Source organism: Vidua chalybeata, chromosome 1 (assembly GCF_026979565.1).
Source record: "Vidua chalybeata isolate OUT-0048 chromosome 1, bVidCha1 merged haplotype, whole genome shotgun sequence".
Lineage (NCBI taxonomy): Eukaryota > Metazoa > Chordata > Aves > Passeriformes > Viduidae > Vidua > Vidua chalybeata.
The window spans coordinates 135016879-135039992 of NC_071530.1; the positions used below are offsets into that span (position 1 = coordinate 135016879).

At 38.1% G+C, this 23114-nt stretch overlaps 1 protein-coding gene across 1 annotated transcript in view; it reads right to left on the reverse strand.

Moving 5' to 3' along the window:
- ANGPT1 (angiopoietin 1) overlaps positions 1-12162 on the reverse strand; it is a 150671-nt gene extending 138509 nt beyond the window's left edge. Inside the window, exon 1 of the mRNA XM_053947911.1 lies at positions 11866-12162. Within this exon, the coding sequence (XP_053803886.1) occupies positions 11866-12162 (297 nt within the window). The remainder of the gene's footprint in view (positions 1-11865) is intronic.
- Between the last annotated feature and the right edge of the window lie 10952 nt (positions 12163-23114).

The following is a 23114-nucleotide window of genomic DNA, read 5'->3' on the forward strand; positions in this document are numbered from 1 at the left end:
TGCATTTTAGATATGCCTTGATAACCAGCAAAATTTGGAGAATTTCTGGTTTCCTCAGTTAAACATGCTGCTGAGCATCTTCTCTTACTCCTATATTAAGTTTAGAAAAATAATTTTCTCGTTCTTTTAAAAAAAGGAAGATCTTATTTTGACTATGATGAGTTTTTCTTCAATAGGCTGTACTACTGCTGAAATACACAGTATTATGACATTTCTAGGGCCATATACCTGTAAACAGTTTGCATCTGCATTTTTTTGGGACATTTTACTGAACACAGTGCTGTATACCAAAGTAATTTCTCAGTCTTTTCTGTCACATCAGGACAAAGTAGCTGATTGTGTGTTCTTTAGTGATAGGTTGGTACCTTGACAGTCAGAAATTTGTGGATTGTGTCATTTACCCTTCCTAGGAATTTTTAATCAAATCTTCTATCAACCTCAAATCGACAGACTTCTTGCTCTGAAGCACCACCCTCATCTCCCACCTTATATTTAGCCTTTTGAATTTCTCTGTCATTACACTTTCCCTGAGCTGACCCTCCCTAGACTGATGGTCCGCAGTTAGAAACTGGGTCATCAAAAAGATCAAGACATTTTTTTTCCCAATTATTATTGACTTAATTCTGCTGTAATCATCATTTACCTTTAACAATAATCTTGTGGTACATGGCAAACGCCTCTTCTCTTGTGTGCCTCTGCAAATATAGACTTGCTTATGCTTCCCTGCATAAAACTTTGGTATTGTAACAGGTACAAATAGTTCTTTTAACTGACATGAAGGCAGAGGCTCTAATGGTTGAGCTGTGGGATATCATACCATTAAGAGGTGAATGATGTTAGAGGAATATACAAAAGAACATTTATTGTATCCGCCAGAATTCTTAGGAAAGCCAAGAGATCAAACTGGATCATTCAAGAAAAATGTGAAGAGAAACAACCTTAATCATCGCCTCTGTATTTCACAGGCTAAGGTGATAAAGAATTTTGCAGTCCATATCTCCTCCACACAAAAATAGTAACACAGAAAAACCTTCTAGCAGAGCATTGATGGCCTTTCCTATTGACAGAAGTGACGCAGAAAAGATAGGTGGCCCTTGACCATTTATCTCTACTGTGGTAAATCACACACAAAGTGAAGTATGAAGTTTTAGCCAAGGAACAAAGGGGAATAGTTCATTCAGGAAGAGATTAGGTCATCTCTCTGAGCAATTTTCCTTCTAAGCAGATCCTCAAAATTCCAGGCACAGCACCAAAGGCATCGTGGTTTGGGGGCTTCCCATTACTGTGTTGATTTGCTGATGTGGCCTACAAAGCTACTGGAATTTCCTGATGAATTAAGACTGGGAAGGGTAACTATGACACAAATAAATATACTTAATACTTAAATGATAGAGCCAGTGATCCTAAGCCCTCATTTCTGTTACTTTTATCTGCATATGAATGCCCAATTTTTGAAAGGTTGCAGCAGTATTCTTTGAGTTTTTGGTGTTGCAAGAGACTTCAGGGAAACAGATTTTATATGAAGCATTTTTCTGAGATTTCAGAAATATCGAGTAATTTCTACACAGGATTTTCAATTTAAAAAAAAAATATTTTTTTAGGAGTAGTAGTCTTATAGTGATATAATTATTTGAAGATTATGAAGCCTTTTTGAGACACAAATGCATGACTCATAAGTGAGAAGAGACATGTAAGTGACCCTATGACTCACCCTCACTGTTACCCACACATTGAACTGATGGCAGAGTTTTAAAGAAAAGATTTATTCTTATACAGTTTTCTTTCCTTCAAAATACTTCTACATGAGAACTAAAATTCCCAGAAAATAAATATTGCTAAAGCTGCTCAAAGCTGAATATATGAAAGTGAAAATCAGCACTGTTAAAAAGAACCATGGGTGTTTTAATACAAATTCAAACATTCATTCAATAGATTGCCTAGAAAAAGAAGACAAAAAAAATCATTTAACAACAACTAGTTATTTTTCCTAAATCTGCAGTGTGCAAGACCATATTTGCAGGCAATAGATTCCAAAAGAAAAATACACTTTTATAAACATAGGCTGACAACTTTAAAACATTCATAAATAATATGATCCAGAGGGCAGGCAAGTCCACAACAATCCTGAAGATAAATGTAAATGCATCTCTAGAGATTGTATTAGGACTTCTCCTTTGATTTTTGCAGGTATTTAAAATGTATTCTGTGGATTTGAAGTGTGTTAAAGGCGTAAAATTAAAATACATCTCAAAATATTAAATTTATATATCAAGAATCAGATTTTTTTTTCACCTACAATCAGAACATAAGAATCCCACTTTAAAGAATGAATGGCCTTTGGTAATGACTCAAAGTTTGCTGCACATTTAAAATAGTGGGCAGGAGCACTCACCTGCCTCAAACTGTGCTTTTCTCTTTGAAACCTTGCAAGTTCCTTCTGCAGTTTTAGGCTGGTGGATCACAGATCAGGAAACTAAAAGTCTGATCTGCTAACAGTGTTATCCATAAGACTTCAGTTTTGTAACTTAAATAGGATCTTTTAAGAAAAATCTCTTGCATACAGAAAGCCTTTAAGGGAAGTTCAGATGTGAAAGACGGCAGGATCAGTATATAAATGGCACATCAGCCTGCAGCAGAAATCATTTTTAGATTCAAAATTGATTAGCACCAATCTGATCATCTGTGTTCTAGTGTGAAAGAAGCCATGCTGTCAAAACCAGACAAATTACCTTCTAAGGTTGTCTGCTCATACTCCCAATTTTCTCCCACAGTTCTCTAGTCTTGCCTTAATTTCATCCTGGGAGGAATGCCCAGTGTTTATCCTATCAATACTATAATCTCTCAAGCCTCCTTGGTACAAGAGGAGGAGAAAGAATACCAGTACTCAAATATTCAGGCAGAACAGATTCGGGAGAAAATTTGGCTAACTGGATCAAGTGAATTTTTGTTGTTTCCATACATTCCTCTGTCAGAAGGAATGCCTTGTACCTCTATTTGCAACAAGAGAACTAGAGACAACATGACAAATGGCAAGAGTTTAAAAATATAAATCCCCAGAAGAAGTGATGAAAAATTATAGCTATACACCTCTGCCATTTTCTATTAAAGTAGCAGATGTCATGAATGCATGGAGCACAAACAGGTTTGTCTTGCAACATAGGCACATTTAAGGACAGAAACATGCCTGGGATGGGAGAACAAAAGTCCAATATTTTTTTCAGAATATATGAAAATTCCTGCTTTATATACATTCTGGAAAGGACAAAAGCAAATGTGCTTTTGTAAAATCTTTTCTCAGCAATACATCTGGGGAATTGTTCACACGGAATTAATGCATGTGCAACAAACAAGATTTCATCTTGCTACCAATTTTTTTTTAAGCCAACAGGTCAGTTTAAGGAGAACAACAGATTGACAGCAAGTACATTGGTATAAAACATGAAAATGGATTTAAGAAACGACACTTAAAAACAGATTTCCAAGTAACTTAACATCAAACACTCCAAAGATCAAAATGCATATATCTGTGTAGACACTCATGCACCAGACTGAGTTGTTGAAGGGAAAGAAATTCTACAGACTTCTTAGAGAGTTTTTCATCATCCACTTTTTACTCATAGATCTTCTACACAGATTTTCCAACTGCAACATTTTACATGGACTTTCAGTCTATTTCTCTCTCCTTTCAGAAAGGATTAGTAAAACAGATCATATGATTCATCACATACTATCATATAACAAACCTTTAAAGTACCTCTCCTAAAGACACACCTATTTCACCATGAAACTAGCATAGTTCTCTTACTCTCACCCTTTTCTTATTGTTTCCTTTTCTTTTCTTTTTTCATTTCTCCTCCTAGAAGCTAGTCAAGGAAGTATAAGAAATTTCCTTCAATCAGTTAGCTCCATGACCTTGAATACAGATTTTCTATATGGCTTCCTCTGTGTAATTACAGCGTTATCTTAAACAATTTTTGGTGGGTTTATTCTGTTTAAATCTGAAAGCAAATCATTTATATAGTGTAACTTCAGCATCATTCTCGCTGACCCTGTACCTGTCTTGCTTTGACCATCTGCATCATATATGTGTCAGTGCTGAGTGTAACTCACTGTTAGGTCTTGTTTAGACAAGAAAGTTATGCTAGTTTGATTTTCACCAGTTTTAAACAGGGATAATTAAACTGGTGCAAGTCTCTGACTAGAATTCTCATCCCAGTTGAGTAGTGACTTACACTGTCTTAGATTAACCTGATTCCTAACTAAGGCAATGAAAAGTGACTCTTGATCTTTATGCAGAAATATTAATGAGAATGCAGTGCAAATGTGCAACAATTTATGGCATTTCTAAGTTACACTTCCAAGTAAATACTCACCACCCTGGTGTTTCATAACACCATCTAAAATATGCACATGTGGTTGCAGAAAAATAATCTTGTCTTAAGTACAGCTTGTTTCATAAGAAAAAGTTTTTTCTATGAAATATGAAACTATTTCAATTTCCTTTTCCTGATCAAACTTCAACCCCTTAACAAGAGAGGAAATTCTTATGCTACTGGGAAGACTTTTACACTAGGGCTGTTTATTCAAGACACTTGAGCTGCTGGTGTTAAAGATGAGTTCACAGCAAACTTCAACCATGATACTGGTTCCAGAAGGTCCTCATTTACTAGCTCTTCCTTGTTGTAAATACAGACAATAAGACTGAACTAAGCTAAACTGTAAATTGAGATGAATACAAATAGACGGTTTCAGATTTTGCTTGCAATAGGTCATGCAAATTACCCCAGTTTTGATAGGAAGTTTATCCCAAAATGTTGTTAATTTTGTCAAATTAACAAAATTAGTTGTTAATTAATTAACTAACATTTAATTTTGTTAATTAACAAAAATAAACATTAGCACTGAATAACAAGGTATTCCTCACTGGTCATGAGAATCTGTACAAGACTCAGCCCCTTGCAGATGGATACAGGTTGGAGCAACAGCTACTTGATGGGTTTTAAAAACCCTGCAAGAATGAGAGCTATTCTGACTGTAAGCAGGACACAACCCATTTAGCCAACTGCAACCTTCGATATTCTTGGCTTTATAGATGTATATTCATTGTATTTGTAAGCTTATTTTTTATGAACTAGTTTAGTTACTTATAGTTACTTTCCTTGTAGTTACTTTATAGTTACTTTCCTTCCAAAAGATTTTTATTCTCACAATTTTCTGTAAATATTGGAAACATTATTATGATACATACATTGTTAAGAGCACAAAATACTTTCCACAAGAAAGACTCCAAAAGCAACACAAAAAATAACATATTAAGCCTCCCAACAGCCTTGTGAAATTGAGTAGTAGTGCTATGCCTGTATTAGAAAAGGGAAACTGGAATACTTAAAGTTTACAATTTCCTAGCAATCACAAGTGAAGTCCATACTACAGGCATGGACAAAAGTAAAGCTTAAATCCATCACACTTAACTGAGGCATTTAAATCAGGAAGTGATCTGCTCAGTATTTTCCTGGGGTCAGTGAAGAGAAACAGGGACTTCCACAGAACAATTCAGACAGCTGAGTCTTCCTCTGGGCTTGCTACAGCAAGCTTGTCTCTTCATACAGCACTGAGAGATTCCCCACAGCAAATAAAAAACTATTTGGGTAACTGGCATTCTCCTGGAGAAGCTGGCAGCCAGTGATTTGGACAGGTGCACTCTTTGCTGGGTTAAAAACTGGCTCTAAGACTGGGCCCAGGGTGTGATAGTGAACGGTGCTACTTCCAGCTGGTGGCCAGTCACTCATGCGGTCCCCAAGGTCCAGTATTGGGGTCAGCCCTATTTAATGACTTTTTAAATGAACTGGATGAGGGGGTCGAGTGTATCCTCAGTAAGTTCACAGATTGCACTGAGTGAGAGTGTTGATCTGCTGGAGGGTAGGAAGTTTCTGCAGAGAGATCTGGACAGGCTGGATCTATGGACCAAGGCCATCTCTATTAGATTAAACAAGGGCAAGTGCTAGGTCCTGCCCTTGGGTCACAACAATCCCCTGCAGTGGGAACAGTGCCAAAGGACCTGGGGGTGCTGGTTGTTAGCTGCTGAATGTGAGCCAGTGCATGCCCAGGTGGCCAAGAAGGCCAAAGGCATCCTGGCCTGGATCAGAAACAGGGTGGCAAGCAGAATTAGGGGCACTGTACGCGGCACTAGTGAAGCCACACCTCGAATGCTGTGTCCAGTTTAAGGCCACTCAATTCAAGAAGGACAGTGAGTGGCTGGAGCAGGTCCAGAGAAGGGCAACAAAGCTGGTTTAAAGAAAAGTTTAAAAAAGAGTTTAAAGGTAAGTGGTATGAGGAGCAGCTGAAGGAGCTGAGGTTGTTTAGTGTGGAGAAAAGGAGGCTAAAGGGGACCTTATCATTCTCTACAATTATGTGAAAGGAGGTTGTAATGAGGTGGAGGTTGGCCTCTTCTCCCGAGCAGCAAGTGACAGAACAAGAGGAAATGGTCTGAAACTGTGCCAGGGAAGGTTCAGTTTGGATGGAAAAAAAAAATTCTTTAATTGAAAGAGTGGTTAAGCATGGAAAAACATTCTTCATTGAAAGAATGGTTAAGCATGGGAACAGGCTGCCCAGGGAGTTAGTGGAGTCACTGTCCAGGAAGGTGTTCAAGAAATGACTGGATGTAGCGCTTAGTGCAATGATTTAGTTAATGTGGTGATGTTTGGTTCAAAGGTTGAACTTGATCTGGGAAGACTTGTTCAACCTTAATGATCCTGTGATTCTATAATTCTAAGTTTGCGTGGGATGATGCAGGCCTGACATACCCAATCTCATTACTTTTCCTCCAGTGGTGTGTTTTTTTTTTTTTTCAGGACACACAGCACTGTGGAGTAGGTTGCTTGGTTGAATGAGAACAATGAGTTCTCAGCACCCTGTATACATTTACTGTATATCAGTTTCATTTAGAAAAGCTCTTAGTGCTCCAAATGAGATCTCCCACTGGGCATCTCAGTTGGACAACTCTGATGACTAATAAATGTAATATTTTATTGTTACCAGGAATTTCCTAATTATGGCTGTCATCACTGTAAATAAACACATTCAGTTCCTGCTGAACATTATGATAAAGCCTTCCCTCCAAGCATGGGAAATATTTTTTAAAGTAATTTGCTACCAAATGTGGCAACATGTGAAACTGTCCTTCAGTCTAATTCCCTGATTCTTCTGCTTCAAAAAAAAACCTTAATTGCCAAATAAATTATTCTCCAATAATGTAAAGCTTTCAGACATTTCCACATTTGGAGTATTGCCTCTTTCTTGTGGGTACATCAGACTAGTCCAAGGACTTGAGCAATTTGACTAATAAAGCTTTGAAAAGCAGGCATGTTTTTGGCCAATAGATTTTTGGGGGAATATAAGCAATTTTGGATTTACACTCAAACATTAATTTTCTTGGAGCCAGTTTATTTCCATTAAGTTATTTTCACTCCTTAAATTGGGATTTTATACATATATACTTGCTCATTGAGTAGTACACTAAGAAATCCCACTAATTTGTACTCTACCCTTTGTTTCACAACATTTGTGGGAACTTCACTTCAAATATCACTAGGATGAGGCTCTCCTTTGGATATGAGAATTCATTGACTTCAAAGCACAAGGGAGCACCCAGATTAATGAGCAGCCTCTGTGTCTAAAAAATAAATACAGGCTTGAGCTGGATGCCAAATAGTGCCCAGTTTTGGATGCAACTTTCTCAATGTTTTCTTTTAGCTCTGGTCTACCTTGAGAAAAGAAAGATTTACTGGAAAGCCATTCTTTACACAGCCCTGTTAGTAATGCTCATACATGCAGAATAGCAGATTCCAAATCCAGTGACCACCTTTTGTTTGTGAGAGTTTTCAGGAGTTCATAATGAATTTCCTGGTTGTATTTAACATCGAAATATCATGTGATCTTTTACATCACTTGTTACATTGCAAAATGCCCAATGAAACATAATTATAAATAAAATGGAACTTTTAACATTTCTTGTGGTAGTTCAACTCATGAAAATTGGTTTCTTAGTATGAAAAAATTTTCACACACACACAGTGACCGTCTCCATCTTTATTTTAACGTAAATTTGCCTGGTAGGACATAATTACAGCTCTTTAGATCTGTACTGCTCAGGGTAGGCTCTGTCACATTTTCACTCAGCTTGCTGAGTCATATTTCCACTCTGCTTCATAGCAAGAGTGACAGGTAAGGGATTTTCCCATCTTCAGCAAACCGTATAAAATCCAAGGCAAAAATCAGCCATTATATTTTATTGCAGAAAACAGCACAAAGGGGCAGACTTTCAGTGGAGCCACAGCACACAGTGACAGACACTGGTCTTTCCAAAAGCCATTTGTTTCTACATAATGAATGGCCCCCTCAAAACCTAGACCTGTTCAAAACTTAGGTGGGCACTTATGTTATTACTGCTGCAAAATAAGGAAGTCAATAAAGACCACAAAAATAATTTAGTATATTTATTCCAAGAATGAACTTTAGAGTATCAAATGGTTACAGATATCCCAGAAAACTGTTCATAATTTCTTTCTTTAATGATTGAATAAAGACAATAATTTCATACTTCCATACTTCCTTAGTTGTAGCTGGTAAATAACAGCACGGGTACTTTGAAGGGAGAGGAAGTGAGTTGAAGCTGCTTTCTTTTTTTTTTTTTTTTTGATCGATCTATCTTCTTGTAATACTTGTATGTGTTTGCTTCTAATAGTATACTTTTATAGCTTTTATAGTACTCTGCTTAAATAATGAGAGAGAAGAAAAGAAGCAGTGGATCATGCAAAACTAACTCATTACTGTTATAGCAATTATTACCACCATTTAGATGTCAGGAAAACTATATGGAACACTCATCTATAGAGCTATCCTGAATGTACACTGAATCCATCAATACTGTAAGCTCAGCAAGCCAACAGCAACTTCCTAAGCAAGACATGATGATAACATTTCATGCTGGAAATACTCTTTGGCAATACTTAGACACTGCAACTAAATACCAAAGAGTGTCACATGAACCAGTCACTTACTGCAAGAAAGAAAATGTGATGAACTGTTTGTTTTGAACTATCAGTATAAACATATTGCAGAAATGAAACCCAAGCTTAAACAATGGGGAAAGTTATCCGGTATTAAAATAAACAGTTCTAGGAAAATCTCTAAAAATGTTTACCAGGTCACCTTCTTCAGTGGAGTTTCTGTGCAGAGAATTTTGCCATGTCCCTGGTTTGTCAACCAACCCCAGTTACACTGATTATAGATATGCAAATTATAATGGACAAGGCTGGGCCTTAATTGCCTATAATTGGCTCCCCAAGCAAGGGCATTTTTGTCCACAATCAAGCTTGTAGATCATCAAAGAAGCAATTTTGCATTAAGAAAAAAAAAATACTTTTTTACAGAAAAGTATACTTGTTTTGCTTCTAAAAATCTGATAGTTTGGATATTAAATAATAATTTTAAATTAAAATTTAAGCAAGCCATGATTCACACAAAATTTCACAGTAAGTATTTTTCAAATGTCACAGGGGAGCATTTGTGCTCAGAAAATAATTCACTTTGCCAAACATTGGCTATCGAAAGTTATATATATTATCTGAAGTAATAAACATAACTCCTTTATGTAAGTCAGACTATTTCTAAAATTCTTAAACATCATTTCTGATTATAAGTATTCTCTTCCAGTGAAAGACCTGCAACTGTTAATTATTCTTTAGTTCATTCACAGCAGGTGCATTGTAAAATGCTGCCTAGTGTAGAAAGTTTAGGGGGAAAAATAAATGCAGAGTATAAAAATGAGATGTGAGATACCTACATAATATATTCATTACACTTGAGCATTATGCAGGTTTTGAAAGGAAATGAGTTATGGCTGAGATGCTTTGTAGTGGCAACAGCAACAAAGCAAATTCAGTATTCAGAGATGCTATAAAGGAGCTGCATCAGCCTCATTTGTTCAGAGTGAGACATGGTCCTTCACACAGAGAAACAGGTCCTTTCATTCCAAGGAGAACTGACACATGGGTATACATGCATAATCCCAGTTTTATGCTAACCCCTGGGAGCAAGGCATTGGGGGCTGGGAGGGAAAGGAGGAGGGGAATAGTTCTGCCCTCAGCCAGTTTTACAATCATTGCAGAAGAAAACAGTCCGAATATAAACCCCTTTCGCTGGGCTTCCTACCTGTTTAATCACTTCCTTCCAAAGTGTGAGAGGACTAACCCTCAAACATGCACACTCCAGAGACTCATTTTTCCTCATGATCACTGTGAAACAGTGATCTTAGTTCAGTCTCTAGTGGACAAACACAGAATAAGTTAAGTCCTAGAAGCATGATTCAGCAGGCAATTTCCTCAAGTAAAATCATATGTGTATAAAAACAGAAAACAACTTTCCTCTTTTTAGTGCTTGTCTCAGCCTGCCAACGCACAGTAAAATAATTTATTTTCCTCTACATAAAACATCCACTTATTTCCAGCCCTATATTCCCCAAGGCAGATCAAGACATTAAAAAATAAGAGAAGTAGTCTGAAAATTAAATGCTTGGTTATATTTTCTGCACAGAATCTTTTCTCTCTTGCTATGGCCAGATATGCAAGAGAACAAATAATTTACCAAAAACTTAGGAAATCCTCTCTAAAAATTCTAGTAAAGTTAGGGGGGGTGAGGGACCTGTATATGCTTTTTAACATATTTATGTCTTATGTACTGTCTGGATGAAAAAAAACTTGTAAATGAGATAGGTTAGCAGCAACTATGCTAATATGAAATTTCAGCCCAGCTAGTAGAGTCTTCATTAGAGTTTTATTGATGTTCATTCTTAGTATGAAGTTGTGTTGGAGTTAAATCCTGTATCTCTCAAATGGGTACATATAGAAGTTTTCTTGTACCAGATTACATGACTAGTTGCATCACTCAATTGTGCAATTTTCTACATTTTGCCAGGTCAAAATGGCAGCACGCGAATGGGAATATCACAAATAGCTATATATAGACTTTTTGTTTATTTTAACTGGTCAGCTACCCCAAACCATTTTCTTTACCAAGGTATGGACAATATCTGTGCAAGACATGTAATTTTACACATGTGAGTAATCATGCTAAGGTAACTGGGACTGCTCATATGAGTGAAATTATTCACATATTTAAGCCTTTCAGACACAAACTTCATAAAAATAATTACTTCTATTAAGCTACTGCAACACCTTGAAACCCATTTTCCCCTTTCTAGGAAAGAATGCACATACATAAACACAAATTGAAGCAGGCTGTCAAGACCAGTGTATTCAACATGGTTAAAAATGTTTACTTTGAAGTTTTAGAAGTGTGAATGCCTATATATTTTCCTGTTTCTTTCCAGCAATCAGCTGGGTAGAATAGTACTACAGGATTTGTTTATGGAGGAACAATGATATTCTTAACCCAGTGCCCTTAAATGCTGATTTTTTTAAATGCTCCCTTTTGCTGTCACGTTAGCAGGTATCCTGCATGACATCTGAGCTGAATCTGTGAACTATAAGTAGAGCTTGTAAAAACTTAGTATGCTCTGTCAGTAGAGTCTCTGGAGGATTTCTGTGTCCTCTGACTCACATGCATCCATATTTTCTTGAAAAAAAGCCTTCAGAAGTCACATCTTTCAGTGAAGTGAAGAAAATCAGCTCCCAAAAGCAATGTCACTAGCAAGGCTGCACTCTGCTAAAACATTTCTCTCCTACACAGCCAAGAACTGTATCAATCCTTATTACTTCTGTTCTCATAGAAACTAATGAAAACTTTGAACAGCATAAACATCCCCCAAAAAATCATTTAGTGAGAAACAAAAAAAGAAGCACTTACTTTTTGCAGCCACTGAGTGTAATTTTCCATCACATGTTCCAGATGTTGCAGTTTCTGGGAAGAGAAATCCTGTTCCACGTGAGGAGCATCTCTCTGAAGAGCATTTGTGTTGTACTGGTCTGTTGTGCTTTCACGACAGTTCCCGTCCTGTTCTGGCAGAATGAAAGTATAGGTGCACTGCCCGTGCTGAACCCGGTTAAATCTTCTCCCACTGGCTTCTGAACCCCGACGCTGGCTAGTACAGCCTACAAGAGCAAGAATCATTGCCAGGAAAGCAAAGGAAAAGAAAACTGACATGTTATTACTTTCCTTTCCTGCTTTAAGAAAAAACTTTTTCTTCCTCTTTCTTTAAATTTGTTCTTAATTTCCCTTAAAGTCTTTGGAAAAAGGAGCGGAGCAGCACACTTTAAAAATCAAGCTTGGATAAACTGGGTTTTTTTTTTTAAATTTCACTGTGAGGATAGCTTCCTTAGTTAAAATTGGGAATATTTATTGCATAGTAGCTAAGATTTATTGTTTCCTGTCTGTTACAGTCCAGCATGTAGCTTGCTTTAGTCAGCTGCATATGCATATCCCAGTCTCTTTCCCCTACACTATCTGCTGCAGAACTGCTATTTTCTCTCAGGCTTCAGTGAGTTTTATTAAGGTTGCACTTTCAAGCCAAGCTGGAAGCAAGCAGCCTTTCACAAGATGACTTGACAGGAATGCGTGTATGAGTGCGCCCCTATGCTAAGGATGGCTGATGGCTCAGTACAGAGGGATCATCTTACAAACTGGCTGGATGCATGACCTCAATCATGCATGTCTGCCCAGCCCCTGCCGCACACAACTGCTGGGGGCTTTGGGCTAATTCACGTAAGTTTAATAAGTCAGTCCACCTTAATACACTTCATATGTTCGTACTGACCTATTAAAATGTAGATAAAGTGTAGAAGTTTGTTGTAATCCCTCTGTAAATATACAAAGCAGCAAAATTAAAAATACTTTCAGTTCTGCTCTGCACTGTTTCTATTAAAGAATTCTAGGTCGGGCTTATGACACTTAGAGGAAGAAAAAGTTAAGTTTAACCCTCACTAGGCTTATCTAATTTTCTTAGACAGTTGTGCTTCTTTAAGTTTTCAGAGAGCTGTTTTACATCTTATATTGAAACTAGAGTTGCCAAATAGTAATCGAAAAAGGCAGTTCAGAAGGATAATAATTTTCTGTGTGTATCTAAACGAAGGTAACTAATTAAAAAACAGTGAGAGATGGTGACTGAATTATTCCAGATTATCTTCTGTACTACTGCATAGTTATCACATGCATAACACCAATTTCGTGTTATATAGGTCTATACAGGCACCCTATGTTACATGTGGAAACTTCCTCTGGGGCAACTTCCTCAGAATAAGGCTATTGTGTTAATTGCTAAAGAAACTATCTTAAACTGTCTTATGCCTTTGGTATTTGCTAAAGACAAATAAAAAATGTACATAATACAAACAGGACTGGAATATTCATGAAATTCAGAGGAATTTGGATCTGAGTTCCTGCACTAGTTGTTGTTAAATAAATATCAGCCAAAACTAATGTGGAGCACTTTGCACAATATTTCCCATGAAAGTAAGTAGTCTTCTAAATAGTGATAGTGCATCACTAAAAAAAAACATCAAGGAGACCTACTTGCACAAATACTGAGTGCAAACAACTTCAGTGCTCATGTAATTGTGACCTGTATCAGAACTACCATGTCATTCTAAAAGAACTGCCTGAAATATTTAGCCAGGCATCTGTCCTCTTCCCATGAAAGCTATTCCTACTCAAACTGCAAAGCATCTTGCATCTGGAAAGAAATCACTGCACTTGAACCAATAAGTAATAATCCCTACAATAAAATAGAAAAAATGAGAAATTCATATGTTCCTCTAAATTTTTTATATATCCAATACATATAGACAGAGAAAAAGGGGAAGAATACGAAGCAAAAAGCTAAGCATCTACTGTTGCTTTGAGCAAAATCAGAATATCTTTCCACCTCTGAACTGTTCAGGCCAACTTAGCACTTGTTTTTTTGCTTCTGAAAACCATCTTCTTAGTTTGTTTTCTTCCTCACATGCAGGATTTCTCATAACTCACCATCATCACCAGAACTAATGCTGCTGTGGTTTTTTACACTGTCTTTGCAATTATTGTGAAATGTATTTCTGAAGTATTTGCTCATCTAAGATCAGAGATGAAAAAGGAAGAAAACTGTAGGATCAGACACTGAACTGAAGGGCTAGCAAAAAAGCAGCTTTTCTCTTTGAGGCAAAGCAAAAATACCAGAGCACAAACATGGCAACAATACATGCTTTTCTTGTAAGTAAAAAAGAGTACTTTATGAAAGGGCCTCAGAGCAGCTGAAAGAGGGATAGCAAAGGTGGGTGTACAAAGGCTTCCTAGATTTTTAGTTGATATTTTCAAGTATGAACACACATTTACACAAATGCCTCATTCATTTTCTGCAGAGCATTTAAGCATCAGATTTATTCACATGCAAATGTGGAAAAATGAGATTGCAGATTTACAACTGATGTTTTTCAGATGAGGATTTCACAGAAGAGCTGGCTCACTTTGTTGCTGTTACATGGCCCACTCCTGCTGGCTTGAGGTGGCTTCTCCTTCTCCTTCTCCTTCTGTCCCCTTCTTCCTGAGGGATAACAGCCATCAAGACCTTTAAGAACCATGCAGAGTTACCAGGCGTCTTTGACATTGGCTTGTTTGTCTCCAGCCTAGCTCCCCACCACAGCACCCGCCCCTCAGACCCCCTACCCCAGGCCACAAAAGGATGGATCAGGGGCAGGCAGTGTGCCCCTGATCAGGTGTCACAGCAGGGAGATGTGGCAGAGCCATGCAGCAGCCAGAGCATCTCCTCCAGCTCACTGCAAGGCTTCCTTACTGAAGAGAATCGACTGCCCCCACCCACGCACTGTCCACATTTGAGCTGTAGGGGTAGGACCTCTGAGACACCTTGTGTGTCCAAACACGAGCAGTCTCACACAGTGGCAGGGAAGGGATGGCAGGAGTCTGCTGGAAGCCCAGGAACCATTCTGTCACTCCTAGTTTGCAGCCTTTCTAGCCCACTGGGAAGCACAGAAAGGGACTCATGAATTGTGATGGGATGCACTAAAATATTTTCAAGGGCTCCTTGAACTGGCAGCACCTCTGTTGACTACATAGAAACTCAGCAAGCTTTAGGGCTGCTCTGGCTGACCCCAGAGTTGGAGCAATTCACTAGGGTCCCTGACTAGAATCACAGACATTCCCAGTCCTGTAACACAGGGACCAGCAAGGTCAGTTTGCTGTTTCCCCAAGCACACAGTGAAATTGCAGCGATAAACACACTGAAGCAAGAAGGCCAGGTTCAGTTTACACTCCTCCTGACACACTCATGATTCCTGCCTACATGGGCAGAAATGTAACAACCAAAACTGAAAAAATCTTTTCTCCAGATCTACAGATTATTCCATTTAATTCCACATTGCAATTTTATAAGGAATTCCATTTTATCTAAGGACAACAGTTTCAGAAATAAGAAGAGTTTTTGTTTTCTAAAGTTCCCTATTCTGATTGAAGTGTTTTCTTTTTCTTGTCGTAAATCTTGCTTTTCCTTTTGCTCTTTTCTTTACAAAAATCTTGCTTAAGAGTTTGAGTAGTTTGATGTCTTATACCTGATTTGATAAACAAGTACAGTTGATTATTCCAGTACCATGTGGTCTATGTGACATGTTCCAGCTTAGCATGAGCTGAAAATTTCAGTGAGATGAGGAAAAAATAGTTCTCACAGTTCAGTCAAAGTCACTGTGGGTATTTCTGCAGGATCTTACATTATATGCTACAGATAAAATCTAAATTATTTGCCCAGGATTGCACAGTTGCTCAACCAGAAACTGAGTAGGGATGTGTTTAAAAAGTTCTTTATTTTCCTAAGACCACTTCCTCCATCACAATTATTAGTTTCATATTCCTTGAACTTTTCCTTCTGTTAAACAGGGAAAGGATGGATCCAGAGGCTTCCTTCCCAGACCATGCAAAGTCTCAAATGCATTGTTCATTTAGTAGCTATGCAAAATACGGTAGCTCACTATGTAATCAATCCTACAAGACAAAATAAATGAGAATTCAACATCCAGATAAAGGTTACATTCACATGCTATTGGTTCCTACATATCTAGAATTAATGCAATTTAGTGGCTTTTACCAATACCTATGCATGCTCAAAGTTCAATTACAAATTCTGGGAAAACAAAATCTATTTCTCTGTCTTTAGATTTCTGCTGAAATACATGTTATTGCTGCAGATGAGTTGCACTAAGGTTGCATCATGTCACACACAGTACTTGGAATTACTCCAACTCAGCTTCCTTGGTGTGTATGGGAAATCAGTGCAGAGTGGCTTCTTAGTATAGCTGTAATGAGCAAGATTTTCTCTATCAGTAAACCAATAGTAGAGCACAAAAAAATTTATTCTTACTGTAGCACATTCCAAAGAACCTCATTCTACATATATAAATTCTAGCAAATGAAATGAGATCTTAAGTCTCACAACCCTGACTTGTTATGTGCTAATGCTTCTCCAGTTACTTCGTGGAGATGGCCCCACTTATTCACAGCACACAATACCTGTATGCTTTCTTTCCTTGCTCTCCAGGGAACAAGCAAGTAATCATCTCAGATAAATTTCTCCTCAGGACTGAAGCTTGTACACTCACATGAGCATACTTAAGGCATGATCCCACATCATGCTGCTTGCCAGATTCTTCTTTCAAAGGAACACAGTGATGGGTGCTCAGTCACGCCGCAGGCCAGCCCAGCTCTCCCAGCATTTGATTTCACACCTGAGTGTTGCAGTGTGAAACAAGTAAATAGCTCTGAGCATTAACAGAGTGTCAAAAAGCAGCTTTTAGAAGAAGATGGTGGTTTACAGAAACATCTGAGTTACAGTTTATGCTGCACAACCTGTCTGAATTTTGTCTCACACAGAAGGTTTATTGGATTCTTTCCAGTATGATGGAAAATGAGAGAGGTAAATGTTTCCTAAAAACTTATTTTCTTGATGTGGGAAAATCAAACTGTTCTTACATTCATAAGCAATCTTTGGGCTTATGCATGTAGAGACAAAGCACATAGATTACTTCTGTTGAATTTGCTCTCATTCCCTGGGGAAGGAGGGAATGTTACAAGCATCCTCTTGTTATCTGTTTAGGGTAAGATTTGTCCCTTATTTTCAAAATTTCTGGATACTTCAGTTATTTTCAAAGACCAACCCCAACAGTATCAAAGAGGATCCAGTATATATTACACAGTAATGGAACACAGTGAGTATGATATTTCTGTTTCAAAGGATAAAAATACATGTCCTAATCAAAATGCCTGCTGAAAAGACCAACAGCAATCTTCCCCTGTAAAACCTAGATAAAACCAAAAACCAGCCTGATTTTAAAATAAAGATATTTTGTATGCCGACAGGCATTCCAGCCCTATCATCCGAATGTGCCTTCTGTTGCAAATTAATTGAAAGTGCATTTTGGTGGAAATTATTTATCAGCAGTGTTGTTTAGTTATTTATTCTGTGAATTATCTCTGTGTCATAATGCTCACCAGGGAAAATACAGGGAATAAACAGCAATCTATTGATGTGTTACCTTCAGCTTCTGACTCAATTTAACATGTAGCCTCAAGTGCAGTGCCACATGCAAATCTGTTCTTGAGGTCACAAAGCAGGAACTACAATAGCATGATTTGCCTAAGAAAGGAATAATTGCAATCCCTTAGTCAAGTGTAAGTAAGAAAGATTATTCCAAATACTGGTAAAAGTTGAACACTTAATAATGAAAAAAAAACAAAACACTGAGGTTTCCTCAGACTCTATGGACTAGCAAATTAACATTTTTCCTTTGGAGTCTTAACTAAAATTCTTAAGATTATAGCCTTCTTCCCTAATGGAAACAAATATCCCGATTCAGGTGCTTAAAAAGCCTTGTTTCTGAGGAGAATTAGCTATATAATTGTTAGAGACACAGGACAAAATATTGGTTGCAAAATCTCTCACATTTTCCAAAGAAGAAATAGGAGATCTACCCACTCTTCCTGAGCAGGATGCTCCTGTGAGCTCAATCTCTCTGCTATATCAGAAAGTCTTTTCCTCACAGGCCTCTTTATAGCCCAGATCTTTCACCTCAGCAACTTCAGCAAAGAGGGAGATGATGCCACTGACAAGGATGGTCAGAGCATTTGGAGGTGAGCCCCAGATATAAATCCTTCTACTGCCTGGTATGGAGAGCGGCAGGAATCAGACTCTGGTCCTTTTGGGTTTGTGTATTCATAGCAAAATATGAGTTCTTATTCTGATTTCTTCTGCTGGTTGAGACACATCAGCCAGACTCCCTATCAACTTTAATGACCCTGAGCCACCAACTGCAAAATTCAGTCTTTGCTGTTCTATGACACATTTAAAATTGAAATGTAAAATACTCTCCTTCACATAGAAAAGGACGTAAATCCAGGTCAGTTTTCAGTATTTAAGTCCTACAAGAATTTATCTATTTGGCTAATGTACATTTAGAAAGAATATAGACCTACTACTTCAGACATAGGTAGGTTTTTCTGATTAAGATTAATTTTCCTAAAATTTTTACCTAGAACAGACTTAGATAAAATAAACCATAGGAACAGAATTTTATTGGATATAATGCTGTGGTAGAAGTTATGAACATCAGCTTTTTCTATTGAGATTTTGTGGAGCTCTGATTAACTTCTACACATTTTTTGAAAAAAAAAAAAGCCTGCAAATCAAAGGGACTAGAAAAAAGTGGCCTGGAAGAGATGTAATCTATACACCCAGAGACAAAGACAAAAAAAGCTTCAGAGAATTCACCAAGGCTTTATTTGAGAAGTTTCTGTGAAAGGTCTGGTATTATCACCTTCCTAGAACAAACATAACACATCTTCTGCATTCAGTCAAAAGAAGGATGAAACTCATCCTTCAAAAAGCTAATAGTTAATTATGTTGGTGAAATACCTATCTTCTGATTTAGCTGTAAACTGGGAAAACAGTTTACAGTTTAAATCCTTACAGTTTAGGATTGCTATTCTTGTTTGAGTCCAACTTTAAAACAGTTGTTTTAGATGTATATTTAAAAGGAGAATGTGACAAATGCAATGATGTTTCCAAAACGTATTTCATTTTAAATGAGAAATTGAGTCCCAAGAGTGAGCAATCTCAATTTTGCAGCTTTTTTGGATTCATGTTTTATTTTTCATGAATGGCAACATTCAACTCCATGTGTTCTTTCAGCGTTCATCCAACTTAGCTTAACTTTTTGTCCAGAGTTTGACTCTTAACAGGAGAAGGAGAGGCCAATAGTAATGATATTACCCAATGCAACCAGCCCAGTTTTCCAGCATCCAGAATCACCTCACTGGTACTTGTTCTGGAGAGGATAAATAGTATGAAAGAAAGCAGAGAGCAGAACATGAACAGTAGAGATGTTTTTTGACACAGACAATAGCAAGATTTATAACATAGGTGACCTAGCTTGTAAGCTGCAGAATTCTCTGCTGAGAGGAAACACTTTAAATGTAGTAAATGGAACAAACCCAAAATCACTGCCAATGTTCTTCTAAAACCTGGTGAAAGAGAACATAAAATTAATTGCATTTTAGTTGAAACTATAGGAAATATAAGCTCACCATGGCTATGCCAACCTATCACAGGTCTGACAAGCTCAGATTTTGCAAAAAATGAATCCTTAAAATCTTACTGTTTTCTCTGAAAGAGAGTCAGAATTTCCAGTTCTTTCTTGTTGGGGAAGATGAAATAGCAAGGCCCTATAAATATGAGGGCCTGGCAAAAGAATCAGAGAATACAGATATCGAGATGAAAACAAGGTTTGAAATACCAAACCTTCATTACTGAGCATCCCGAAAACAATAATGCAATCCCCCCTTTCTGATAGATCCTAAGGTCAAATGGAATGTCCTGTCTCACCCCCCAATGTATGGTTCATCCCATACCTGTAACCCTCCCCTGAAGTATCCGATGTCTGTAACCCCATTGGCCCAAGTCCTGCCCCAGCCCACCTTGAAGCCTCCTGATAAGGTGTGGCCGAGGGACCGGACGCTCTCTCTTGGACCTTCCTGCTGGGACACCCACCTAGCACCATCTCTCTCTCTCTCTCTCCCCCGCTCTCCCTGGGCCTGCCACGAGTTGCGGCTAGCAACTCTAAGCAAGGCCCTTCATCCTTTACAATAAACCCTATGCTCTAAAGACCGGGCCTCAGAGATCCTTTGTTACCACCCACCCAAACCGTCCTGGAGTCCAGCAATCCCCGCACTTTCTTCTACAGGACCAATAGATTATGTATTTGGATTACTATGTGCATTTTGAGGAATTAACTCAAATTCTGATGGAATACTTTGATAGCAAGATATTGGACTTCCATCTAGGTCCTTGCAGTCCCTAAAACCATGGCAGATTCCTTACATTCAGTCTATTTATTCATTCATTCCCAGCAGCTAGGGGTTTATGTACTGGGTGACGGATATAGCAGAGAAAAAGGCAGGAATAAGCCACCAGGAATCTGAGGTATAAGAGGTAAATAAACAGCAGTGCAACCATGGAAAGGGAGAGGCACAGAGAGACAGTCTGGAATTAGGAATTGCAAGCATTTCTTATTTAAGAAGGTGATTTATAAATAAAATATATCTGATATTTCATAGTGTACTTTCCTCCCCACACCTATTATTTATTTTTGCAAACAGCTTCTGGTTTCACATTCCATATGTGTAAACGAGGCAGAGACTTGGCTTTCTGAGCAGCATTCTGGCAGCATCCCCATAGTACCAAAATTCATCATTAACGAACTAGAAACCTCAATCAACTGGTCAAAATTATTTTAAGAGACCAATCAGCTTCTTCCCAACTGTACATGTCATTTTTAATTAGGAAACAAGAAGCCAGACAACACAAATAAAGAGCAGTGAGGTAAGAGGCTAGCTATGGTTTGTGAGCAGCTTTCCGTGGAATCGCAGCAGCAAGGCACGCCAGCTGCACTGCACTGAATAGCCTCCCTGCATCCACGTGTCACACGTCTTGGATGAAATATAGGATGCACTCATCCTATACTTAGACAGCAAGCTGTCATAATTTTATGTGGGAGAAACATTTATCAAAAATTGGCTCTGATTAATTGGCCTGTTAGACTTGAGGCATTAATAGAAGTCAGAGACAGTATTTTTGAACAGAGCTGGAAAACACAGATAGGAATCCATGTCCTGGGGACTCAGGTATTCCTAGTACTGAGGCACAGGCATTGTACTGCATATCCCTAACCAGCCCTGTGGTGCAGATGTCCCCATGTTACACTGCAGTCACAGGGAAGGAGTGCTACTTTCCCTTCAGAGTTCTTTTCTAGCCCTTTTGTACAACCTGCTTTGGTACACATGCCCAGTGTTGGGTGTAAAACTCACTCTGCAGGATGCTGTAGGATTGTGGTTCCCTGTAGAAAGCAGGCAGAGCCACACTGTTTGAGACTGGCACATGTAGCAGGTGGCTGGAATATAGGTCCCATGCTTCTACCTCACACTAAAGATCTCAAAATGCCCAATCACTATGGCCATAAAAATGAAGATAATGGAATTACAAATATCTTTGGTTTCATCTAATGCGAGTCATCATATAAATGCTGTAGCGACTGTATCGAATACAAACATATTTATAAGTATAATGAGATTTGCAGCCAGTTCTTCAGCCACTTCTGTGAACACAGTACAGTGTAGGACCTGTGACACCCCAGCAATAATTCTTCTGCTGTTGTATCCCTTGGAAAACCAGCTCTGAAAAATGAGCACCGGAGGCTGGACTGTGTCCTCAGGAACATGTGTGCTTAGGCACCAGGTCACTGGAGCACCAGTAACCTGAGAGCTTCATTGCAGCTCATATTATATGAATAGAACACAGAATGGTTTCAAGTACAATACTTTAAAATGAACATTTTTTTCTCTGTGTACAATACTTACTGTACATCTCACATACATTAACCCACGGTACTCAAATGACCCACTGCCTCCAACAAAAGATGAACTCTTAATTCACTTTGGTCATCATAAACCCATCAGCACACTACTAGGCATTTAACTACTGTATGCCAATAAAAATGCTGTTTAAACTTTTAACTGCCTGTTTAAAGCAGTAATTAATCCCCAAGATCAACACCTTCGAAATTACTGCCACAGGGCATAGATAAATATTAACCTTGGCTCTTGGGGAGTGTTGGGCTCATGACCTGGAAAGGGATCACTCTTGGTAGCTTAGGGTTTTCTCCCCTGGTTTGCCATTGAGATGCATAATTCTTAGAAGAAAAAAAAAAAAGTCAAAACCATTATTCTATTTTTAGCATCCTTGATGTAACCTTCGTACGCAGAATGTGGAGTTTTCTAACTGCAACTTTCTCTGCATATTTCCTGTGAAATTATTAAACCACATCCTTTGGATCAGGTAAAAATTATCTTGATGAAATGATGAAGAATGGGTGGGACATGACATGAGGAAATTCACATTTTTTCTTCTAAAAGGATGATCATCCCTCTCCTGTTTGGAGACTGTGCTCAGCAGATGTCCACTGAACATTTATCAGCCATGCATGACCAGGTAGGTCCCAGATCAAGAGCCAGGTTTATAGCACTGTATTAATTTGAGTTGTAACTGCTGGAACAAGAGAGCAGGAGGCAGAGAAGAAACACAGTAAGCAGGAGAGAAGATAGGTCTATATCCAAGTGTCACTATTGGTAAAGTACTTTACATCTCTTGTATAAAAGGTAAAAAAAAAAAAAAAATCAGGTGTTTAATGTCATGTATTCAGTCATTTCAGTAATTTATACAACACTGTTATTGTGCTTTTTAAAAAGTACCATCTGGCCATTAATATCGTTATATAGAAAATCATTATTTTAGAACAAGTGGCTAAATGAGGACAAATTTAGCCATCAAAATTCTAAGTACATCTTTGAAGATGTAAACCAGATCCAAGCAAGCCAGGCTTTATGGAATTTTTTGCATGATACAATATTGCTCTTTAGATTCTAAAGTGTATAAAAGGAATATCCTGTACACAGATTTTTCATCTGTCCTAGCTACACACATCCAAGTCTGAAGTGCCATGAACTCACGTTCCCTTCATGCCCTACCCGACATGACAGTCTATAAGTGGCTGGGACCACTAATAAGGGAT